Source organism: Oryctolagus cuniculus, chromosome 18 (genome assembly GCF_051225735.1).
Source record: "Oryctolagus cuniculus isolate XC-2025 breed Fujian yellow rabbit chromosome 18, ASM5122573v1, whole genome shotgun sequence".
Taxonomy (NCBI): Eukaryota; Metazoa; Chordata; class Mammalia; order Lagomorpha; family Leporidae; genus Oryctolagus; species Oryctolagus cuniculus.
The window spans coordinates 67,972,441-67,987,117 of NC_142884.1; the positions used below are offsets into that span (position 1 = coordinate 67,972,441).

The 14,677-nt window shown below is 52.1% G+C and overlaps 1 protein-coding gene and 1 long non-coding RNA gene across 2 annotated transcripts; one reads left to right on the forward strand and one right to left on the reverse strand.

Annotated features, from left to right (window-relative positions):
* Positions 1 to 1,130: 1,130 nt before the first annotated feature.
* GABARAPL2 (GABA type A receptor associated protein like 2) lies at positions 1,131 to 13,110 on the forward strand. Its single transcript, XM_002711728.6, has 4 exons — positions 1,131 to 1,253; positions 1,600 to 1,655; positions 2,673 to 2,845; positions 12,502 to 13,110. The coding sequence occupies exons 1-4, from the start codon at positions 1,220 to 1,222 to the stop codon at positions 12,590 to 12,592; spliced, it is 354 nt and encodes a 117-aa protein (XP_002711774.1). The 5' UTR covers positions 1,131 to 1,219; the 3' UTR covers positions 12,593 to 13,110.
* On the reverse strand, positions 4,693 to 5,207 carry LOC149121020 (uncharacterized). The gene is made up of 2 exons (XR_016225439.1): positions 5,079 to 5,207; positions 4,693 to 4,978 (listed from the first exon to the last, which is right to left on the reverse strand). It is a non-coding gene; the product is annotated as an uncharacterized LOC149121020 (long non-coding RNA).
* Positions 13,111 to 14,677: the final 1,567 nt, after the last annotated feature.

The window sequence follows — 14,677 nt, forward strand, 5'->3', positions numbered from 1 at the left end:
GCAGCACCAGTTTCTAAGTATGAAACTCAAAGGATTTTCCACTTCGTTAACAAACCCTCTTCTGGCTGTTGAGACACGCAACCGTAAATGCACAGAAATACTTGTAGACTGAACCCTGCATTCCACAGCATCCGTGGGGAATTCGATCTGTAGGAAGTGATGGATGACATTATTCAAACACACAGGCCTTTTGGATGCAGCAGAATCACAAGCATGTAGCAGGGGTCATGTGCCCAATTAGATGAATGTTCCGGTCACATGTTCACCAGCTAATAAACAGATGGTGACCCAGGACACCCTGCCCTGGTGACTCTGCTTGGAAGAAAGGAATCACATCGCTGAGTGGAGAACCTCAAGGCTACGTGCAGGCAGGTGACACAGAGGGCCCGGCTGTGCCTGCTAAGCCACTCCCACTGCCCAACAAGGAAACCTGCCCCGTGACCAGCACTCAGAGGAATTCCGGCCTGGCAGTCACCTCTAACTTCCCTGCTGGGTGAAGGTTAAGGGATCGCTGTGTGGCCGCTGATGTCACACAAGCATTTGTGACACCCTCCATATGCATCCACACGTATATTCGTGGATCAAGGAAGGAAATGGGATTCCTGTATGATTTCTGGATTCAAGGTAACCTAGCATGGCTGACCTCAGTGCAAGACCCCCCTGGACGTCATCAGCTCCCCTCCCCACACACAGCCCTCAAACTGCCAACACTCCCCTATGCTGAGCCCCCCACCCCTCACCGCTGCAAATACCCCCCAAACTGTCAACGCCCTAACAAGAGACCAGTCCTCTGTCATTCATATTCCTAAATACCCTTCTGGTCAGCACCGTCCCAGACTTCCCCTATGAACAACCCTAAGAGCCCTAGCCTCTCAGCCACGCCCCCCAAAAGTCTTCCGTATCAGTCACCAACGCCCTGGCGCCCCACCCCCGTCACAGGTCCTCCAGCAGTCCTCCCCCGACCCAGTAGCCAGTAGCCCTCAAGACACCCCTGCCACCAGCGCCACAGCCCGATCGCCCCCTGCGCCCCTAGTGCGGCCCCGCCCCCTGGAGCGGCGACCCTGCGGGCGGCGCCGGAAGCCCCGCCCCTGCCAGTTGCTAGGCTCCGGCAGCCGGAAGTCCCGCCTGCCGTGTAGTCGCTGCCGTCGTTGTTGTTGTGGTCGGTTCGCTGAACTCCGCGGCTCCCGAGAGCCGGCTGCGTCCCCTCGCTGCCGCCGCCATGAAGTGGATGTTCAAGGAGGACCACTCGCTCGGTAAGCTCTCGGCCGCCGGCCGGCCGGCCCGCGGGGAGTGGGGGCGGCGGGTGGGCCCCCTCCCCCACTCGGGCCGCCCTGGGCCGGGTCGGGCGGGGCGGATGCTGCGCTCCGGGCTCGGGTCGCCGAGGGCCCGGGCCGTCGTGGGCAGCCGCCCCCTGGCCCGGTGCGGCCCTCTGCGGCCCCTCCTCCGGGAGCCCGGGGGCAGAGGGCCGCGGTCGCGGAGACACCGGACGAGGGCCGGGGCTTGCGCAGGTCGCCGGGGGAGGAGGACCGCGAGGGCCTGGGGCCCGGCACCGGCCCGGCGGGCAGGCGCCGCCGTCAGCCCGGTGTGTTTCTCTCTCAGAACACAGATGCGTGGAATCCGCGAAGATCCGAGCGAAATACCCCGACCGGGTTCCGGTGAGTGTGGGACTCCCCGCCCCCTCGCCCTGCTGGCTCCCCTGTCCCCTGCCCGGGAGCGGCGACGGGGCCCAGCCGTGCGACACTGGGTGAGCTGAGGTTCCGGACCCCGCTTGGCGTGGCCGGCGGTCCCCCGGCCGGGGTCGAGGGGCTGGGGCTGGTGCTGTTCAGGTGCCTCAGTGCTGAATCTCCCGATCTGGGCCAGCGAGCTGTCTACAGCCCCAGGGCTCCCTGGCCAATTACGTAAGGAACGATGTTCTAGGACAGGGCAACAGGTCACTGCCACTTTTGGGAACGGTGGCGGAGCGACTCACCGTGGTCCTGGAAGCGGCCCTTCGGTTTCGGGACGTGCAGTCTTTCACTCTGCGTGTCGGGCTCGCGGACTTCTCGTTCCTCTTGTGCACGGGGACCATGTCGTCTTGCCTGACCGAGGACGCTGCAGAGCTGCGGGGAGTCCCTTCTCCCGGGTCTCCTTTTAGTCAGTGATGCATTCGCGCCTGTAGTTTGTGGTCCGTGTTGGTTTGGAGAGGTTCCCCTGGGGAGGGCACAGACCCGAAAGCTGTTCAGAGAAGCGACAGGCCACCCGAGGAGCCTGCCAGGCAGCCCAGCGGCCCGCCCGTGCTTGCCGGCTGTGTCCGTGGGCCCTCAGTTCTGCAGCGTGGAGGTGGGTCCACTCTGGGGTCCTGGAGGAAGCGGCTGTACAGGAAACACCCACCAGGCATTCTCAGATCTGCCCAGATGAGATGTTGAAAGCCTTGGTAGCTGATTCTTCGGCATGCCGCGATCAGGACGAGAGGCTTAATTGACCACAGAGAAGCACTTACTGTTTCTCCGTAATAGATGTGTAGCAGTTCCTGACGTCCAGATCGTGTGGCTGCTGGAGCCGGCGGGGTCTGGCCATGCTCGGCTGTTTCCCACCCAGCTCCTTGCCCACACTCTGCCCATCAGTGCCCCACCAGTGTGGGGGAAGAGCCTCACGGGAAGAGACCCAGTCTTGACTTCTCTTTGCTTTCCCAGGTGATTGTGGAAAAAGTCTCAGGCTCCCAGATTGTCGACATTGACAAACGGAAGTACCTGGTTCCATCTGACATTACTGTGGCTCAGTTCATGTGGATCATCAGGAAGAGGATCCAGCTCCCTTCTGAAAAGGCGATCTTCCTGTTCGTGGATAAGACAGTCCCACAGTCCAGGTGAGGTGCTGCCACACAGACCTCCGAGGGGGACGTCTGCCCGGCTGCTTAACACCACCAGACCCTTGGGAGGCCTCGGGATCTGCCTGGAATCTGGGTTTTATGGTCCCTGACACCAGGAGCGCCAGGAAAACAAGAAAGGGCTGCCATAAATGGGAGTGCACTTTGGATTAAGAAAATAGAACGAAGCCTAGACGGAAGAAAAAGAAAAACCCAGGCTCAGCCACCCAAGAATACTGGGAAATAGTCGAGCACGCAGGTCGGCCTAAGCCGTAGGTAGAACAAGGTATCAGACGAGGTTTCTCACGGGACCGTGAGGTCGCCCCTGCTGCTCTGTCAGGAGCTCCGGGCCTCCTGGGGCTCAGCTTCAGTTGATCACCTGCTTGCTTCTCCTCACTTCCGTCAGCTCTTTGCCTTGGTGAGACGAGCGCCCAGCCCCCAGCACTTGGGGCCCCAGTTCACTTGATGCAGCCACTTGCTCAGTTGAGGCTATTCTTACAAGTGTGTTTATAAACACGAGGCATGTGACGTGCCTGAGGAAACGGCTGCTGCTCAGGATAGGCTCTGAGGGCTCTCTGCGCACTTTTACCGGCCTCGGCACCTCCTGCTTTGACTGCCACAGTGCTGTGCTGCCTGGAAGCCGCCTTTGGGATTCAGTTGTGACTTGGGGCCTGAATCTAGGCAGGGCTGTCACAGTTCCCCTCTTTGGTATAACTGACAGGCCAGCCTTAGTCCTCTTGGAATGGGGCACAGGGACTGGCTCAGTCTAAACTCCTGGTCACTCCATTGCCTTTACTGATTGGGCACTTCTAGGCCTGGAGCCAGATTCTGGACCCACCTTTTTGCTGAATGTGAATTCCTGGCCACATCTTCCCTTAGTGACCCAAACAAGGTTTCATTTGATGTCCTGTACAGTAGTAATTGTAAAAACTGAAGCTTTGAGATGCCCTAAGAACTAGACCAGTGTCGCTGAAATGCTTTCCTTTTTAAAAATCTGAAATACCCAGAAGAGGCCTAAGCCAAATTCCAGACCTTACTTCTGCTACAGGTGGAAAGCTTGGCTTTGGCCTTACTTCCTCCTTCCTGATCTCCACTTACTCTGCTTCCTAGTGTTGGTAGCGAGGCAAGCAGGGAAGAAACGGAGGCCTCTATGCTCAGGCCGACATCCAGCTTGAGGAGACGCTGGGCACCTCTGCTCTGCTACGTGAGGGACCTTACCACTGTCGGTTCTTCCTTGCGGGCCTCAGCACTGTGTTCCTGGGGGTGCTCTTCCTCGGGGGAGAAAGCCTTGGGCAACCGTGGTCACTCTTAGCTTCCCTTAAGGCAGCGGTGGAGGCCAGTCTTCCTAGAACCCCTGCGACTTCTGCAGTCTGGCTGACCCTGTGCTGCCTCCTCGCGGGAGGTGGCAGCTTAGTGGGGGAAGTGGGAGCCTGGCTGCGACAGCCGATTTTCCTGATTCTGGGTCTCGAGTACCTGAAGGAAAGCAGCAGGCTGCTGGAGACGTGAAGCGTACTCCGGGGGCGCCACAGAAGTCTAGCAATTAAAATGGCTACGAGTCTTACCAACTGCTCCTCCCCCAGTATCCCTGAGGTATAAATAGAATTGGAAATGAAAAATGTTTCTCAGGGCTGCTTCACGGCCAGTTTTTGACCCCATTTGCCTTTCTGATCTGCGGAGAACCCACCCTGAAACTGAATGCGGTAGACTCCTGTCAGGATTTTAGGACAAACCTACCAGGAGCCCAGATCCTACCCTGCGGAGTTAAGGGTGTTGGAGCCACCGCCCTTCTGCCCAGCCCCTCAGCACTTCTGCCCCAGTAATGACTTCTCACCCCACACCGATGCAGCCACTTGTTCATGTGAGGATTTTATTCTTACAAATTTGTTTATAAACAAAAGAGGCATGTGACGTCATCAGGCTATATGCAAATATAATTACCCCTTAGCAACACAGGGTACCAGGGTCCCCTTCAAGTGTGACTCAGCTCCTCCTCCTCCTCCTCCTCCTCCTCCTCCTCCTCCTCCTCCTCCTCTCCCTCGCCACCCCAGGCAGTCCTCAGCCCCTTCCTCAGCTCTTCCAGCCGTCCTTAGTGGAGAGAGGAGCGTCCTTCAACCTCCTCCCAGTGCTGGTCGTCTGCAAAGAGCGTGGGGAAGGTCAGAGGAGAGAAGGGTGTGTCCAGACCTGTGGAGCCCATCCCTCCCCTCACTGGCAGGTCTGCACGGGGACCACTTACGCCTGAGCCAGAGGCAGTGACTTCGGGTATTTCTGCTACAGAGAGGGACGCAGGTGCTCACCACGTAAATGTCACGTTACTGTGAAGGTAGTATGAAATGTTGATTCTCAAAACAGAGGCCGAGGCAAATCCCTGTTTCACTTCCTTGATTCAGAGTTCTTGTTTTGCTATAACTGTGGGGAATCACAGCTGCCTTTCCCCTTCAGCATTGCAAAGCTGAATTCTCTGCCTAGATTCCCGCATCAGAATCAGGTGAAAACCAGAAGGGAACTGTGCCTTGGTACAGACGGAACTTGAGAAAGAACACCAGGGTACAAGGATCCCAGCTGTGGCCTTACAGGGAACCCAGACCTGGCTCTTTGGTCTTTCGTTTAGAATGCAGATAAGAGTCCTGTTGCTCCCTTGTTTAGAAAATAAACTGTAGTATATTACTAAAACAAAATCTCTAGGATGTTATAATTTGACATGAGGAAACCTGTGATGGTTAAGGTTGTGATGTTTAGCTGCTTCTAAATCTTAAGACTTTTTTTTTTTTTAATTTATTTATTTATATGAAAGTCAGAGTTACAGAGAGAAGGAGAGGCAGAGAGAGAGAGGTCTTCCATCCGCTGGTTCACTCCCCAGTTGGCTGCAATGGCCAAAGCTATGCCGATCCGAAGCCAGGAGCCAGGAGCTTCTTCCAGGTGTCCCAAGCAGGTGCAGAGGCCCAAGGACTTGGACATCTTCTACTGCTTTCCCAGGTCACAGCAGAGAGCTGGATTGGAAGAGGAGCAGCTGAGACTTGAACCGGCGCCCATATGGGATGCCGGCACTGCAGGTGGCAGCTTTACTCGCTATGCCACAGTGCTGGCCCCAAGACTTCAGTATTAAATATGGCCTTGTGTTTGGGTGCAGCAGGTTAAGCTGTGGCTTGTGATGCTGGCATATGTGCAGGTTCAAGTCCTAGTTACTCTGCTTCCAATCCAGCTTCCTGCTAATGCTCCTGGGAAGGCAGCAGAATATGGCCCAAATGCTTGGGCCCCTTTCCCCCATGTGAGAGACCAGGATGGGGTTCCTGACTTTTGGCTTTGGCCTGGCCCAGATCTGGCTGGTGAGGCAGTGTGGGGAGAAAACCAGTGAATGAAGGATGTCATATATTATAGTCCATCTTTTATATTTAGAAATGTGCTGGCCGGCACCGCGGCTCACTAGGCTAATCCTTTGCCTGCGGCGCCGGCACACCGGGTTCTAGTCCCGGTTGGGGCACTGGATTCTGTCCCGGTTGCCCCTCTTCCAGGCCAGCTCTCTGCTGTGGCCAGGGAGTGCAGTGGAGCATGGCCCAAGTGCTTGGGCCCTGCACCCCATGGGAGACCAGGAGAAGCACCTGGCTCCTGCCATTGGATCAGCGCAGTGCGCCGGCCGCGGTGGCCATTGGAGGGTGAACCAACGGTAAAGGAAGACCTTTCTCTCTGTCTCTCTCTCTCACTGTCCACTCTGCCTGTCAAAAAAAAAAAAAAAAAAAAAAAAAGCTTAAATCAGCACTTTTGAAAATTTATAGGTAAATACCTTTTCAATAAGTTTATATTTAAAAAATCTGGTAAAAAAAAAAAACCAACCAATAGTTAATCTTTATATTTTACAATCTTTAGGGCCACATTCACTTTTACTTTGTGGCTAGTGCCTTCCCAGGATCCGTGGTAGTGGTCATTGGTCTCTTCCTCACCTAGCCCCTCTTGCTCTGCTGGCAGAGAGAAGTCCAGGTTGAGAGGAAACCTATCAGCTCCTCAGCAGACGGCTGGCCAGATGTGCTCCTCAGTGCCGCCAGCTCAGCAGGCAGGCAGGGCGCAGCTTCCATGACTTGTCCTTGGTCAGAGCCAGGGGCAGGTGCCATGTGATCAACCGCTCATAATTCACAGAATTTTGAGTAGCAGAAAGCTAGTGTTTGCACTGAGCAACGTGGTCATTCCTGGAGATGGTGCCTACTTACATTTGTGTTTTTTGTTGGTTAGTTTCCCCACTGGAGACATGGGTTTTCCTGGATCATGTTACCTTGAATGGAGTAGGGGAGAGTAAGGTTTTAGGGGGCAATTTAGGTTCACCTCACTTGATACTTCAAGGGCCTATCTCACTTCAGATAGGCTGCATGGTTTAAACCTGCCATTGGCTTTTTCCCCTTTCTTTCATTAGACCAGAGTTTGGAAGGAGGCAGTGTTTGCAAGAGTCCTTGGTGTCACAGTGTGGAGTGGGCATTAGTACGGGGGTCAGAGGCCGTTTTTCTGTCTTCTCCAGCCACGTCCTGGTAACACAGAGCTGCCTCTGCCTCAGGCCCTGAGGCATTCCAGCAGTGCTCTGTGACCTGCCCGGTGCCGTGTGGCTCAGGCCTTGGGATTCTGAGGGACACTCATCTTCCCCGAGGTTTGTAGAATGTGTCTTAGGCTGACACACCAGCTGCCTGCTGACTAGGGTCACATCTTGGTGGCCCCCCTCCACGCCTACATGCACACTTGAGTATGTGGCCCAGCCCCTTCTGGCTCCAGGCCAAGTCAGTCTGACTGCATGTATGTGGTCCAATCCCTTAAGTGCTAATTTCAAACCAGTACACTGTAGACTGTTTCATGGCGGTCAGTGAAACCTGAGTCTGGCAGGTGTTCACCACTGCCCAGGGATATCCCTAAAGTAAGGACACAGTGCTGCTGTCAGCTAAGTGAGGTTTCCACGTGAGGTCGAGGACAGAAAAGAAGGGTTTGGGGCTCTCTAAGTCATTAGGCACACCATCTGGTAGTTGAGTTACAGGATCTGAAGGAAAGCGCTAGGACCGTGCTGTCCAGCCGCTGCTGCAGTGGCTGGCAGCAGTGACCTTAGCTGGGAGCTGGACAGCTGGGTGACTGTGTACACATTTGTATGCCCGGGAAGCGCTGTTCTCAGGAAGACCTCTGCAGGAGGTACAAGGACTCCACTGACGCTGGGTCAGTAGAACACAGTGGGAGGTAGCACAGCTCGGTGGTTAGGTCTCCTGGTCTTGTAACCTGGGGTGAATTATTTAATTTATTTATGCCTTAGTTTTCTCATCTGTGAACTCTGGATTACAATAGTGCCTACCTTGTAAGACTTTTGCAAGGATAAAGTTAATATATACAACACACTTACAGCAATGCATGGCAGCTAAGTGTTTGCTATTGTAATTAGGATTTTTATTATTAGCTTCTCTAGCTGCCAAGGTACTGCTTAAACAAGCTGATACACTCAATTTTTTAAATGTTAGTCTCATTGAGTTTTTTTGTTTTGTTTTGTTTTTTGATTTATTTATCTGAAAGGCAGAGTTACAGAGAGGAAGAGGCAGAGAGAGAGAGAGAGAGACTCTCTTCCACCCGCTGGTTCACTCTGAAATGGCCACAGCAGCTGGGGCTGGGCACACCAGAAGCCAGGAGCTCCTTCTGGGTCTCCCACATGAATACCGAGGCCCATGGACTTGGGCCATCTTCTGCTGCATTACCAGGCCAAAGCAGAGAGCTGGATCGGAAGTGGAGCAGCTGAGTCTCAAACTTGCACCCATACGGGATACCGGCACTGCAGGCAGCTGCAGCTGCCTTACCCAGTACACCACAGCACCAGCCCCTCAACTTTTTCTTAAAAGACAGTGGAATCTAAAGGTGCAGAGGCATGAAGGCCACATGATATGTGTCCTCTTGTCCTGCCAAGGATCAGGGCTCAGAGTCTCAGCCTGCCTTAGTATCATCCCAGCTAGGGAGTCTGGGACAGGCCCTGGTGTTTATGAAGTCCTTTAAGGATGTCTGCGTTAGCAGTGGGACTTGAGTCATTGCCCTGGGGCTTCCAACTTGTCAGGAAAAGAACAGAAACTTAGGGGCCGGCACTATGGCGTAGCATGTTAATGTCCTGGCCTGAGGCAGCAGCATCCCATATGGGTGCCGGTTCTAGTCCCAGCTGCTCCTCTTCTGATCTGGCTCTCCGCTATGGCCTGGGAAAACAGTAGAAGATGGCCCAAATCCTTGGGCCCCTGCACCCGTGTGGGAGACCTGGAGAAAGCTCCTGGCTGTTGGCTTCAGATCGGCACAGCTCTGTTGCAGCCATCTGGGGAGTGAACCAGTGGATGGAAGACCTCTGTTTCTACCTCTCTTTGTAACTCCTGTCTTTCAAATAAATAAAATCTTAAAAACAAAACAAAACAAAACAGAAACTTAGTCAAATGGAACCAGACTTATCACAAGCACACAATGTCTTCTGCTAATTGCTACTCAATTGATAATAGTAGAGGTGAGGTATTAAGTTAGCTGTCATTGGGGCCGGCGCTGTAGCTCACTTGGTTAATCCTCACCTGCGGAGCCAGCATCCCATGTGGGCACCAGGTTCTAGTCCCGGTTGCTCCTCTTCCAGTCCAGCTTTCTGCTCTGGCCCGGGAGGGCAATGGAGGATGACCCAAGTGCTTGGGCCCTGTACCCACATGGGAGACCAGGAGGAAGCGCCTGGCTCCTGGCTTCGGATTGGCACAGCGCCGGCTGTAGCGGTCATTTGGGGGGTGAACCAGCGGAAGGAAGACCTTTCTCTCCGTCTCTCTCACTGTCTGTCAAGTAAAAAAAAAAAAAAAAAGCTGTCATTAAGGTCATCCTGGACACTTAGTCTAAGTGGGATAGAGTGGGGGCAGCAGCTGTAGCTGTTTTCCCATTAGCCTTTTTTTTTTCTTTCTTTTTTCGACAGGCAGAGTGGACAGTGAGAGAGAGAGACAGAGAGAAAGGTCTTCCTTTTACCGTTGGTTCACCCTCCAATGGCCGCCATGGCCGGCGCGCTGCGGCCAGCGCACCGCACTGATCCAATGGCAGGAGCCAGGTACTTCTCCTGGTCTCCCATGGGGTGCAGGGCCCAAGCACTTGGGCCATCCTCCACTGCACTCCCTGGCCACAGCAGAGAGCTGGCCTGGAAGAGGGGCCACCGGGACTAGTACCCGGTGTGCCGGTGCCGCAAGGCGGAGGATTAGCCTAGTGAGCCGCGGCCCCCATTAGCCTTATTCCTAGGAACGGAGGCATTCCCAAACTCCATGTAGGAATCTTGAAAGCCTCAGCTGCTTGTTCACACTTTTCTGCTAGTTGCTGGCATTTCCCCACTTCCTGGCTTGTGCCCCTACTTCCTACTCATGTAAAAGCAGGTATCAGGCATCTTTTTCTACCTGCTTGCACACAGACTCAGCTGGGCACTTAGAAGCACACTGATGCCTGGGTTTTGCCTCCAGAGATGGTGATTTGATTGGTCCAGGGTGGAGCTCAGGCATGATGTTAAAGCTCTCCAGTGACTGAAGTGCGATGGTTGAATCCACCGGTCTAGCTCTCATGAGCACGGGCTTCTCCCTCCACATGTAACTTCAACATCTAGTAGCTACATTAAAAAAGTAAAACTGGGTAAAATTAGTAAATTTTACTTAACCAAAATTTTGTCATTTCAGCATGTAACCAGCTGAGCTATTTTGAAACCGTGTGTGTGATTCACAAAGCACATCCAGCTCATATGAGCCCATTTCAAGTCTGACTGTAGCTGGCAGCTGCTGAGCTGGACCGTGATGCCACAGGACATTTCTACCAACAGACGCTTCTTTTAGATGGTGCTGTTCCAGGGAGTCGATATCTCACAAATTCTAGGTTAGGAAATCCTCGCAGGGAGCACTCTGTTTCTCGCAGAGGATGCCGAGGGCAGGCCATTTTGTATTCACACCCCCACGTTGTTACTTAATAATTCATCTGCCCACACAGCCATCCAAGAAAGGAGGCAGGGAGAATAGGAACGGAAAAGCTCCCCCTTTCTAAACGTGACCTGAGCGCCTGTTCACATGTTGGTCCCACCCCCAGCCCGCCAGGAGTAAAGCAGCACGGTGGGGCAGTCATCACCAAGCTCCTGACCCCTCTGATCCTCCCTGGCCTTGGTTTACTGAGTCCTGGATGTTAGCATCAGTCGTCTGGGCTGGTGACTCCAGACATACTGAGCCAGCTCTCGGACTGGACCTCTCACTGCTACTTCTGGTTCACCTCACCACTCATGGTCACGCTAACATTTGCCACATGCTCATTCCAAGTAGTATAATCACGTGGCCAGGGCTCGCACGGGCTTCCCAGTGTTACTAGTCTCACTCTGGATCACTCAGTTTCGTGGCAGAGAGCTCAGTTGGGTCTCCGCTGCAGTCTGTTTCAGTTAGGGAAAGCCAGCTTCCACACCCACACATGTGTAGCTGTGCGTGTCTATTTCTGGAGGGTTCTTTGGATCTCAGATAAAATGGAATTTTTTTTTGCATGATATGTGAAGGAATTAACTTTTCTTTGGTGATGCTGATACATACTTCTGAGGGTGCAGGGGTTGGGCCCAGGAGATTCCACAAGAGTGAACCCACTACTGCCTGTCATATTAAGGACAGATTGAGAATGTTCAGTGAAATCGGCTGAAGGAGAAGACCGCTCAGTATTCTTCCTTACCAGGATTCTTCGCCCACACAGGAATGGCCTCTTGGGCTCTTCGTTATGCTTAGTTTTTTTTTTTTTTTTTCTTCCCTATGTCCTTGTCATTTAAAAGGCAGTCAGGAGAGGTGGCCATTGTGGTGTACCTGCTGCAGAGCTGCCGCTTGGGATGGCTGCAGCCTGTACTGGAGTACCTGGGGTTGAGTTCTGGCTGCTCCATTCCCGATTCAGCTTCCTGCTAATGCACTTGGGAGGCAGCAGGTGTGGTCTCTCATGTGGAGCTCCTGGCTCTCAGCTTTGGTCTGGCCCCAGACCAAGCTGTTGCAGGCATTTGGGGTGTGAACCAGCAGATGGAAGATCTCTGTCTATCCTCTGTCACTCTGCTTTTCAAATATGTAAATAAAAGGCATTCAGGAGGAGGCATTTGGCTTAATTGTTGAGGCATTTGGCTTAATTGTTGAGACATCTGTGTCCCGTATCAAAGTGCATGGGTTCCATTCCTGACTCCAGCTTTCTGTCAGTGCAGACTCTGGGAGGCAGTGGTGATGGCTCAGTAACTGGGTTTCTGCCACTCACGTGAGAGACCTTAATTTTGTTCCTAGCTTTGGCAATGGCCCAGGTCAGGACATCGCAGGCATCTGGGGAGTGAACTAGTAGATAGGAGCTCTCTTTATCTCTCTGCCTCACAAAAAAGAAAAAAAAAAATTTAGGCGCTAACCAGAACCTGCCTACTGCTGGCTTTAAAGGATTTGCTTAATGTTAGGGTGAGTGGAATGGTCCTGCTTCTGGGCTGGAAGATAGAAACTTTGATCCTGGCGTCACCTGTGGGTTCCTAATGTATCCCCAGGCTCTACAGGGCTCTACTTCTCTTTGGTAAAACAGGATTATGGGCCACATTCCTTTTACTACCTAGCAGTGAAGATCAAATTCCTTATCCCTGACACCTGGACCCCGATTTTCAATGATATTTTCTGTTTTTTTTCTCTTTCAAGCCTAACCATGGGACAGCTTTATGAGAAGGAAAAAGATGAAGATGGATTCTTGTATGTGGCCTACAGCGGAGAGAATACTTTTGGCTTCTGAGGGCCAGTGCTGGGCTAGGTGCACCGTTCCTGCTTGTGTATCTTGTAAATAGCCGGCCGTTTTCAGTTAAACCAGACCTCTTCACATAGACCTATTAGTGCATTTGTAACTGGATTTATTTCTTAATATATTGGAAGGTTTTGTTTCCTTAGATTAGTAAATTATCATACAGAGTTTTATTTTGAGTTTTTCTTTTTGTGCACTGTCCTCATGGCTATACTGTCCAGGGAACGTGTTCCTCTGGGCATCATATTTAATGAAGATATTTCCATACTGAAATGAGGTAGGTGCTGTATTAAAGTGAAAGGGAAGGAGATGATGCATTTACTCTGGATTATGTTTGAAGTGTTAGATGGCTAAGTATTACAAGCATCCAAATTAAATCCTTAGCAATCAGAACACTTGCTTCACTAGATTTTTGCCAACTGCCAATCATGTTGGACTGAGCTAAACCTGTTCCTCTTTCTGAAACTATTAAGGTAAATAATTAACAATAAAATTTCCTCTTATAAAGGCAATGCTGTGTGACCATGTCCTTTATTCACCTTCATTGGCAGGGGTGGGAGAGGTGGCTTCTGCGGCTGCCAGGCCAGGAGGAGGGCTTGGGGGTGCCTTGGACAGGAAGCAGTGCGTGATGAGTACATCGTACAGGTCACAGGATGCCCTTTCCACTGTTTTCCTACCACCTCTGCCCATTGTGGGAAACTACTTTTACTGGCTTCTTGTTTCTCATCAGTATTTTTTAGAAATACAATTAAATATGAATATATAATCATTTTCTTACATAAAACATATTCATTGCTGTTTTGCATTTAACATTATAATCGACCATATCCTGAATGATCTTTCCATGTCAGTTTTATACATGCACCCTTTTATATGTACCCACACTCTTGAGGGTGCTGCTCTCCTTCTTCCCAAGAGTCAGAATGAGATTCTTCCAGGCCAACCAGTTTCATAATTTCTCACAAATTACTGTAGATGTGTAGTTGCCAGGACACAAAAGCATCTGAGAGAAGTGCCTACTTACTTGAGTCTACTCTGCTGGTCTCTGTAGGGCTCTACAGTAAAGAAACCAGGTTAATCTAAGTACAGGTTGTTAAAAGGACTCCCTTGGGGCTGGTGCTATGGCACAGCAGGTTAAAGCCCTGGCCTGTCGTACCAGCATCCCATGTGGGTGCCAGTTCGAGACCCAGCTGCTCCACTTCTGATCCTGCTCTCTGCTATGGCCTGGGAAAGCAGTAGAAGATGGTCCAAGCCCTTGGGCCCCTGCACCTCCGTGGGAGACCCGAAAGAAGCTCCTGGCTTAAGATCGGCTCAGCTCTGGCTGCTGCAGCCCTTTGAAAGTGAACCAGCAGATGGAAGACTTCCCTCCTTCTCTGGCTCTACATTCTCTGTAACTCTGACTTTCAAATAAACAAATCTTAAAAATAAAAAAAAAGACTGTCTTACTTAGAGTTTCTATTGGAAAGAGGGCTGGTTTGTGGCTTCATGCTTAGTTTCTTCCCTTTTCTTCACTGTTCCAAAAAATCTGGGATTCGAGTTGGATACATGTCCCATTTCTAAGCCAGTGGTTCTGTGGCTTGGGGGCTGGAAGGAAAATGGGGAATATGGGGCTGGCACTGTGGTGCAGTGGGCTAAGCTGCTTCCTGCAGCACTGGCATCCATATGGGTGCCAGTTCAAGTCCTGGCTGCTCCACTTCCAATTCTGCAAATGCACCTGGGAAAGCAGCGGAGGGTGGCCTAAGTGCTTGGGCCTATGCACCCACGTGGGAGACCTGGAAGAAGCTCTCGGTTTCTGGCTTTGGTCTGGCCTAGCCCTGGCCATTGTGGCCATTTGAGGAGTGAACCAGTGGATCTCTTAACTCTGTCTTTTAAAAAGATATCTTTTTAAAAAATATTTATTTGAAAGGCAGCATTACAGAGAGGCAGAGGCAGAGAAAGAGAGAGGTCTTCCATCTGCTGATTCACTCCCCAAATGGCCTCCATGGCCAGAGCTGTGCCGAACTGAAGCCAGGAGATAGGAGCTGCTTCCAGGTCTCCCACGTGGGTGCAGGGGCCCAAGGATTTAGGACATCTTCTACT